Here is a 9,902-nt window from a genome sequence, read left to right as displayed (position 1 = left end):
CATCATTCTATAGCAGCTGACCATGAAAGAGCCGGCTCAATGTGCGCCAATGTGGGAATGACTGAGGTGGAGCCCAGGAAAGAAGTCAGGGTTGTAGAAGAATGAAGTGAGTAGTAAAGGCAAGGAGAAGATATCTGTGAGGCTCCTGTGATTTCTCCAGCAGGATAGCGTGGGCGAGACCGTCGGGGGTCTCAGAGATGGGAAGAACGTACCCAAGGAGCAACATAGATAGGAGAAAAAATATCTTTAATCATAAATGAGACACTTACTATTATAATTATTATTATTATTATTATTATTATTATTATTATTTATTTTTTATTATTATTATTATTATTATTATTATTATCATCATCATCATCATCATCATCATCAAGAGTCCTGGCAATATACTGTATTTTTATGTATCCAAGTAAGGTGCAGATTTATAGGCAGTTATATATTCTCACTCTGCTGCCACCTATCAGCAGAACATTCGTCAGCCTTTATAAAGCAGACTTCAGCAAGGCTGTGTGACATTCTCCCAGCTCTCTCCACACACCTGTTGTTCAGGGAGAACTGCTTTAGGTAAGAGGATATTGCTTTATTTTCGAGATTACCACTACATCTATACATTATCGTCACCACTTTTTATTACTGGAAGGTGAGGCACCCAGTGGGTGACATTTAATTACCAAATACTGTTTTTAAAAGTTATTTAATTGTATACTACATAAAAGGTTTACTGGGAAGTACCGCAGTATGTACCTGTTTTGGAATCAGTGGTACTACAGGAATGCAAAGGACTTTGCTTATGATTATTAACAAATGAATTCCAATGTGATCTCTTGTGGTGACATGTGTGTCGGACCATTTCATAAGACGTGGATTGTTTTTACATTGGATGGTTTCTGAGAGATTATATGTAGATGCAGTGTCATTGCAACATGAAATCAAAGAATCCGACAGCATAAAACAACCAACACGTCCATCTAGTCTCCCATTTATGTGTAGTTTCTGTTCAAATATTTACTGTGATTGTTTTATCCCAGACATTCTTGAGTTATATTACAGTCTGATGTCCCATCACAACTGTTGTGAAATATTTCCATGCTTGTATCTATCTATCTACCTTTCTGTATAACACTGCATTAACCCAAGCACAAATATGGTGTAAAAGGCAGTATTCTGATAGGTGCAAAGTATCACACATTAGGCATGATTACTACAGTGGAATAAATGCAATTTATAGCATATACCATCACTATCATATAAAGCTTTAAATGCAGCAAGCGTAGAGTTTACTGATTAGTGATTACAATGAGTACAAATAATGTGTACGTTTGTATGTGTATATATATATATATATATATAGAGAGAGAGAGAGAGAGAGAGAGAAATGGAGAGAGAGATGAGAGATGGAGAGAGAGAACAATACATATACTGTAATATATAATATTAATTTGAATATTTATTTAACCTTTGGCTTCAAGCTTTCATTGTTTTATTTTTTTATCTGTTTTCTAATTTTAAACCATTTGAAATAATTCTACTGTGTGGCTTTAAATACTACTACAGTGTATAAGAGTTAGATCGCAAAGTTTTGATCATTAGCATACATGCCTCTAACAGCAATGCTTTCTAAACTGGAATTATCACTGGTATTGCCATATAGGAAATCTGATCAGTGCTCTGTAAATAATGTGAAAAATATCATGAATCCCAATGTCTCTTTATGCTCTCTCTTTTGGGTCAGAAGATCCTCATTATGGAGGACACAGACTCAGAAAAGACAGAAGATGGCTGGTTTGAGTTTTATGAGTCCTTCCATGACCTATTTGAATTTTTTTGTGATAACACCACGATCCACGGCACCGTCCGGCTGAACTGCTCCAGAAGGAATGCAATGAAGACCAGCTTTTGGGTTGTGCTTTTCTTTTGTTCTTTTGGGATGATGTACTGGCAGTTTGGACAAACCGTCCATGAGTACTGGAACTACCCCACCAACATAGCCATACTGTTACAGTCAAATAAAAATATATTTCCTGCTGTGACAGTCTGCAATCTTAACCCTTACAGGTATGTCATTCACAGTGTGACAGCCAGAGCCATATATAAAGAACAGTATATCCACCACCTACAGCATGTGAGGCAGCATTTTGCTGGCTGAACCCAATATCTTGTTAGGAACAATGGTATTCTTATGGAGAGGACACAAAGTCCAAAAGACACTGCACAGGCATAGAAAAACCAATTAAGGAATATTAATGAAACCAACCATTCAGAAAAGGAATTTATTATCAGGACAAAAAGGGGTCCTTTAAAATAGATGGGGGTTGGAGGTGCGCCACTAAGCTAGGTAGCAGTACTTTTTTTCTAGAGGTTATTAGTGTTAGCCACTAGTGGGCCTATCACTAAAAAAGGGGCTTAGTGTGTGGCGCACTCTTTTGAAATAATTGTTCTATATATAAAACATATTAACTTTTATTTATATAATTAAAAATAATCACCATAAACAGGCATAATGTTTAATCTGATAGCCTGAAAGTGCAAGAATTAATCAAGATAGAATTGCCTATAAGACTAGAACCACAAAAATGGTATCAACGTCCAGTAATATTATGTTACTGGGCCAAAAATTGGTATTTTACATACATTGATTGTTATGCTAGGCAAGACAAATATAATCAATTAAACAAGCCTAAGTGAAATATTATTAGAATTAATCTATGCAATTTAGCTACTGATAAACTCCCTTAAATAATACTTTCTATAATATTATAATCCAGATAGTCTTCTAAAAGAGATGTTCATATATTTATAGAGATCATCTATATGTACCTTTACAAGTGATTCCCATGTTAATTCCAGGAAGTAAAAGGAAAAAAGAGAAAGGAACCCAATAGATAAATTTAAAGTTTTGTAACATTAAGTCATCCTTTGCACCAGTCTACTGTTCAAGACTGCTGTAACAGTGTCTATGTAATTTGATACAATTTGCATCCACCATTCTGCAACAATGTGTGGCTGACAAGACAGTGCATATAGGAGACCAGATATTGGATGAACTGTCTCAAATATTCATGTCCGAAAAGCACCTATCTGTGTCACAAAGGGAACAAAAAGTGCAAAAAAGAATGTATAAACACACATATGAATCTATATGATGAATTTCTACCAATTTGTCATTGCGGCCCACATGTATTTAGTATCAGAACAGTGTATATAGGAGACCAGATATTAGATAAACTGTCTCAAATATTCTCATTCAAGGAGCACCTATCTGTGAGAATATTCTAAATATGTATGTATGGATATCTTATACATCCGTGTCACAAAAAAGGCTAAGGGTGCATAGGAAATGTATAAACACATATATCAATCTCTGTGGTAAATATTATACCAATTTGTCATTGTGGCCCACATGTATCTGGTATCAGAATATATATGTGTGTGTGAACACGGATAGCAGTTCTGTGTTCTGACAAAATTAAGACCTGACAAAATGGAAATGATCCTTTCTTTTAAAACCAAAATACCATAATAATTCCTTCCTATGAATGGTAAGGATTGTATGGCTAATATTAATATTGTGCAGAACTATAGGAATTACTCTCCTAGGAAATTAATCTCTTTAGTACAAGAAGTATCTGTGACAGATAGTCAGCACTTGCAATAATTCTCTGGCTCACTTGTTTGAATTAAATGCCAGCACATCAAATTTAACTCAATTGTTACTTGAGTAATAACTCCAGCTTTATATAGGCACATTGGCTGCAGAGTTGAGTTTAGGCATGTTATACTCCATCCTTGCCAGACCACTGTAGTAATAAATCACATATATGACCATATAATACTTTCTGCAAGATTTTAAACTAAAGTTCATGCTGAGCTGTAAGAATTACTCTCCTTAGAAATTAATGTCTTTGGTACAAGAGGTATCTATGACAAATAATCAACAGTAGCAGTTATTCTCTGGCTCTTAGAAATTAATGCCTTTGGTACAAGAAGTATCTATGACAAATAATCAACAGTTGCAGTTATTCTCTGACTCACTTGTTTGAATTAAATGTCAGCAGTCAAATCTAACTCAATTGTCCTTGAGTGATAACTCCAGTTTTATATAGGCACATTGGCTACAGAGTTGGATTTAAGCGTATTATGCTCTATCCTTACCAGACCACTGTAATAATAAATCACATTTATGACCATATAATGCTTTCTGAAAGATTTTGAGCTAAAGTGTAAAAGAGTCCCAGGTGTGTGAGAACGGATTCCCTTTCTACTTTCGTCCCATGTGCCACTATGGGCAGTGAATGGGAACGATGAGAGCGGGGAAGGACCGTCCACCTGGAACTGGAGGGAAAGAGCAGTGCGGGCTGCTTCTGCTGTCCACGTCTAACACCCCCCTCCCCTGTTGCATAGGTGCATTGCAGGGGGGCCTCCAGGTGTTATACAATGGATGAGAGAGCGCCCTGAATACCTGATTTTTGCCACTGGATGTGCCTTTTAAGAGATCAATTCTTCTGGTGGTTTGGGCAAAGGAGAGATTCCAAGGGACGCCAGATGATAGAGTTCCTATCCCTCTGTATGCTCGATATAACTCGATCCAAGGAGGAGTCAGTATTTGTAACCACAGGGAGCGGGAGCCGGACGCCGGGTCGGGTGTAATCCCCGTACCACGCTCATGTCCCGTTAATTGGTAAATGGTCCCCTCCGTGTGCTAGTTGCGCCCCGATCCAAGCTAGAGTCAGATCTGTGTGTGCTGGCAGGGAGCTGCTGCAGAAGCCGGACGCCGGGTCGGGTAGGATTCCCGTACCTCTGTTTCAGTTGCGCGTCCTCGTCCCGCTAGTAGAAGGGTGATGGATGATGACATACGTTTTGCAATCGGCTTGTTCACTTGATGTGAACAAGCCGATTGCGAAACGTACGTCATCATCCATCACCCTTCTACTAGCGGGACGAGGACGCGCAACTGAAACAGAGGTACGGGAATCCTACCCGACCCGGCGTCCGGCTTCTGCAGCAGCTCCCTGCCAGCACACACAGATCTGACTCTAGCTTGGATCGGGGCGCAACTAGCACACGGAGGGGACCATTTACCAATTAACGGGACATGAGCGAGGTACGGGGATTACACCCGACCCGGCATCCGGCTCCCGCTCCCTGTGGTTACAAATACTGACTCCTCCTTGGATCGAGTTATATCGAGCATACAGAGGGATAGGAACTCTATCATCTGGCGTCCCTTGGAATCTCTCCTTTGCCCAAACCACCAGAAGAATTGATCTCTTAAAATGCACATCCAGTGGCAAAAATCAGGTATTCAGGGCGCTCTCTCATCCACTGTATAACACCTGGAGGCCCCGCCTGCAATGCACCTATGCAACAGGGGAGGGGGGTGTTAGACGTGGACAGCAGAAGCAGCCCGCACTGCTCTTTCCCTCCAGTTCCAGGTGGACGGTCCTTCCCCGCTCTCATCATTCCCATTTACTGCCCATAGTGGCACATGGGACGAAAGTAGAAAGGGAATCCGTTCTCACACACCTGGGACTCTTTTACACTTTAGCTCAAAATCTTTCAGAAAGCATTATATGGTCATAAATGTGATTTATTATTACAGTGGTCTGGTAAGGATAGAGCATAATACGCTTAAATCCAACTCTGTAGCCAATGTGCCTATATAAAACTGGAGTTATCACTCAAGGACAATTGAGTTAGATTTGACTGCTGACATTTAATTCAAACAAGTGAGTCAGAGAATAACTGCAACTGTTGATTATTTGTCATAGATACTTCTTGTACCAAAGGCATTAATTTCTAAGAGCCAGAGAATAACTGCTACTGTTGATTATTTGTCATAGATACCTCTTGTACCAAAGACATTAATTTCTAAGGAGAGTAATTCTTACAGCTCCGCATGAACTTTAGTTTAAAATCTTGCAGAAAGTATTATATGGTCATATATGTGATTTATTACTACAGTGGTCTGGCAAGGATGGAGTATAATATGCCTAAACTCAACTCTGCAGCCAATGTGCCTATATAAAGCTGGAGTTATTACTCAAGTAACAATTGAGTTAAATTTGATGTGCTGGCATTTAATTCAAACAAGTGAGCCAGAGAATTATTGCAAGTGCTGACTATCTGTCACAGATACTTCTTGTACTAAAGAGATTAATTTCCTAGGAGAGTAATTCCTATAGTTCTGCACAATATTAATATTAGCCATACAATCCTTACCATTCATAGGAAGGAATTATTATGGCATTTTGGTTTTAAAAGAAAGGATCATTTCCATTTTGTCAGGTCTTAATTTTGTCCGAACACAGAACTGCTATCTGTGTTCACACACACATATATATTCTGATACCAGATACATGTGGGCCACAATGACAAATTGGTATAATATTTACCACAGAGATTGATATATGTGTTTATACATTTCCTATGCACCCTTAGCCTTTTTTGTGACACGGATGTATAAGATATCCATACATACATATTTAGAATATTCTCACAGATAGGTGCTCCTTGAATGAGAATATTTGAGACAGTTTATCTAATATCTGGTCTCCTATATGCACTGTTCTGATACTAAATACATGTGGGCCGCAATGACAAATTGGTAGAAATTCATCATATAGATTCATATGTGTGTTTATACATTCTTTTTTGCACTTTTTGTTCCCTTTGTGACACAGATAGGTGCTTTTCGGACATGAATATTTGAGACAGTTCATCCAATATCTGGTCTCCTATATGCACTGTCTTGTCAGCCACACATTGTTGCAGAATGGTGGATGCAAATTGTATCAAATTACATAGACACTGTTACAGCAGTCTTGAACAGTAGACTGGTGCAAAGGATGACTTAATGTTACAAAACTTTAAATTTATCTATTGGGTTCCTTTCTCTTTTTTCCTTTTACTTCCTGGAATTAACACGGGAATCACTTGTAAAGGTACATATAGATGATCTCTATAAATATATGAACATCTCTTTTAGAAGACTATCTGGATTATAATATTATAGAAAGTATTATTTAAGGGAGTTTATCAGTAGCTAAATTGCATAGATTAATTCTAATAATATTTCACTTAGGCTTGTTTAATTGATTATATTTGTCTTGCCTAGCATAACAATCAATGTATGTAAAATACCAATTTTTGGCCCAGTAACATAATATTACTGGACGTTGATACCATTTTTGTGGTTCTAGTCTTATAGGCAATTCTATCTTGATAAATTCTTGCACTTTCAGGCTATCAGATTAAACATTATGCCTGTTTATGGTGATTATTTTTAATTATATAAATAAAAGTTAATATGTTTTATATATAGAACAATTATTTCAAAAGAGTGCGCCACACACTAAGCCCCTTTTTTAGTGATAGGCCCACTAGTGGCTAACACTAATAACCTCTAGAAAAAAAAGTAGGAACAATGGTAAACAGGGGGATTTAGAATTAAGGGGGTCATTCCGAGTTGTTCGCTCGTTGCGATTAGTCGCTTACTGCGCATGTGCAAGGTTCGCAGAGCGCATGCGCTTAGTTATTTTACACAAAAGTTAGGTATTTTACTCACGGCATAACGAGGTTTTTTCATCGTTCTGGTGATCGTACTGTGATTGACAGGAAGTGGATGTTTCTGGGTGGAAACTTGCCGTTTTCTGGGCATGTACGAAAAAACGCTGGCGTTTCTGGGAAAAACGCGGGAGCGTCTGAAGAAACGGGGGAGTGTCTGGGCGAACGCTGGGTGTGTTTGTGACATCAAACCAGGAACGAAACTGACTGAACTGATCGCAATGGCTGAGTAAGTCTCGAGCTACTCAGAAACTGCTAAGAAATTTCTATTCGCAATTCTGCTAATCTTTCGTTCGCAATTCTGCTAAGCTAAGATTCACTCCCAGAGGGCGGCAGCCTAGCGTGTGCAATGCTGCTAAAAGCAGCTAGCGAGCGAACAACTCGGAATGTGGGCCACAACTCATTCACTTTTTTGCGTAAATCACTCATTGTCATGTTATGCATGTGCATCAATAATATGTATGCGTTTATCCGTATCTGTGACTTCCACCTGGAGAAATAGAACAGGGGATAAGCCCGAGTGCAGTAACCTTTTGGTGTTGGAAGTAGCAGCAGATACTCATGTCAGGAGTGACTGTTGCAGGGCCTGACCCTCCCAGAAATGAGGGTGAACAGTCTGGGACCTGTAGTGTCACATACAGAAAGTACTGCAAAATAAATAAATAAATTGCAGACACCATATAAATATCCTCATTACATACCTCCACTCACTGGGAGCACCAGTGACTACACAGATTACCCAGAACTAATCTTCTAAAATTGATTAGTCATTGGTGAAATAATTAATTTAAATACATTTTATTAATAGCAAGCATAAGAGAAAGTAGGGAAACTATGTGGCACAAAACACGCTGCACTCCCTCCTCTGATTGGATGTACTGCGTGACCCTCCAGCGCAGACGCACTCGCCATTGGCTCCCTCTCAGTGGGAAACACGAAAAAGAAGCCCCTAGGCTTCTGCAGGGTAACATTATCTAAAGATGGCATTGCCCACTGCATCTAAACTCCAGATGTATTGCATTGTGGAGCTTGGTGCATATGAGAAAAGCGGCAGATTTGGCCGCAGTTTTAGCATTACTGCGTCCCGCCCAAGAAGAGAATAATCCAGAGCTGGGGCCAGAGGCATATGGATCATGGGTGTATAATGTGTGGTGCACATGGCCCATGGGTTTAGGAGGCAACCCCTGCACTGACCGAATCACCACTGAGGCTGCTGTGGGAGACCCTATACTTTTTCGGCGACACACACTGTAGTATATTCAGAAAGATGGAGCAGCAATGACTTTGTCACTGTGCCATAACATTATAATTGAGGGCTGGAGAGCCTTTGTCCTGCAATCATCACTGTCATAGTAATCTATAACTATTTTCCAAACACTGATACTGCATTCACTTACTTACTTGCTTGCAGGCAAGTAAACAAATTGAGAGATCTAGAGACCACTGATAAATAGCAGAATTGTACTATGTGTAGGCTGAACAGGTGTCTGCTGTCTCCTAGGTTTGATCAGGTTAATGAGTATCTTAACCAGTTGGATGACCTGACAAAGCAAACACTGAGCTCGCTGTATGGTTTTAATGCAACCCTGCATAAAAACACGGACAATGAGACTATAGATCTTGAAAGCATCCTGGGAAGTGTGAACAGCAGCAACACTGGAAGTTTTCGATTAGACACCACAATAAAGCTGGAAAGAATGGCAATAAGTGGTCAAAACCAAACGGTCCCTGGGAAGAAGCACCAAGTGGGATATAAGCTGGTAAGATACAGCATTACTTAACTTTATTTGTTCTCATGAAGTTTAGATTAGTCTAATCTTTCTAAAAAGAGATATAAAAGATAGAGACGTAAATCAGGAGTGTTTATATTGCTATGACAATACTGCTATTATAGTGATATAAGCTCTGAAATATTACTAACAGTTGTGAGCAGAATCCTACCTGCCATTACCTGAGGATGATATAACAGTATCATTAGACTCTACACTAAGACCGGTACAATTAATCATTGAGGGCAATCTTCCAACTGTCCTTAGGGAGATCCAGAAAACATGTTTTTGGGGGGTGAGGGCATATAAAAAGCGTGAAAGCCATTATTCTAAGATAAGAATTCATCTATGCTTGCACAATCACTAGGATTGGATACCAAAAGAGCCATCACCCATTTCAACATAAAATACATGACCATTTAAATGGGTGACTATTTTAATTTACAGAAAACACCTTTCACCCCCATGTAAGACCAGGTGAGAAACATGACAAAGCAAAACGTCTTTGTAGGCAGCACAGGGAAAGGGCAGAGATGCCACCTGCAGAAGAGACTTGTATCTGTAGAT

The 9,902-nt window shown here is 39.1% G+C and overlaps 1 protein-coding gene across 1 annotated transcript in view; it reads left to right on the top strand.

Annotated features, from left to right (window-relative positions):
* The first annotated feature begins 1,747 nt into the window (after positions 1-1,747).
* The window catches only part of SCNN1D (sodium channel epithelial 1 subunit delta), a 103,556-nt gene continuing 95,401 nt past the window's right edge, over positions 1,748-9,902 (top strand). Inside the window, exons 1-2 of the mRNA XM_063943038.1 lie at positions 1,748-2,058; positions 9,068-9,326. Of these exons, the coding sequence (XP_063799108.1) occupies positions 1,748-2,058; positions 9,068-9,326 (570 nt within the window). The remainder of the gene's footprint in view (positions 2,059-9,067; positions 9,327-9,902) is intronic.

This window comes from Pseudophryne corroboree, chromosome 10 (genome assembly GCF_028390025.1).
Source record: "Pseudophryne corroboree isolate aPseCor3 chromosome 10, aPseCor3.hap2, whole genome shotgun sequence".
NCBI lineage: Eukaryota > Metazoa > Chordata > Amphibia > Anura > Myobatrachidae > Pseudophryne > Pseudophryne corroboree.
The sequence above is the reverse complement of the archived record's forward strand: the minus strand, read 5'-3'. Positions and strand labels throughout refer to the sequence as shown.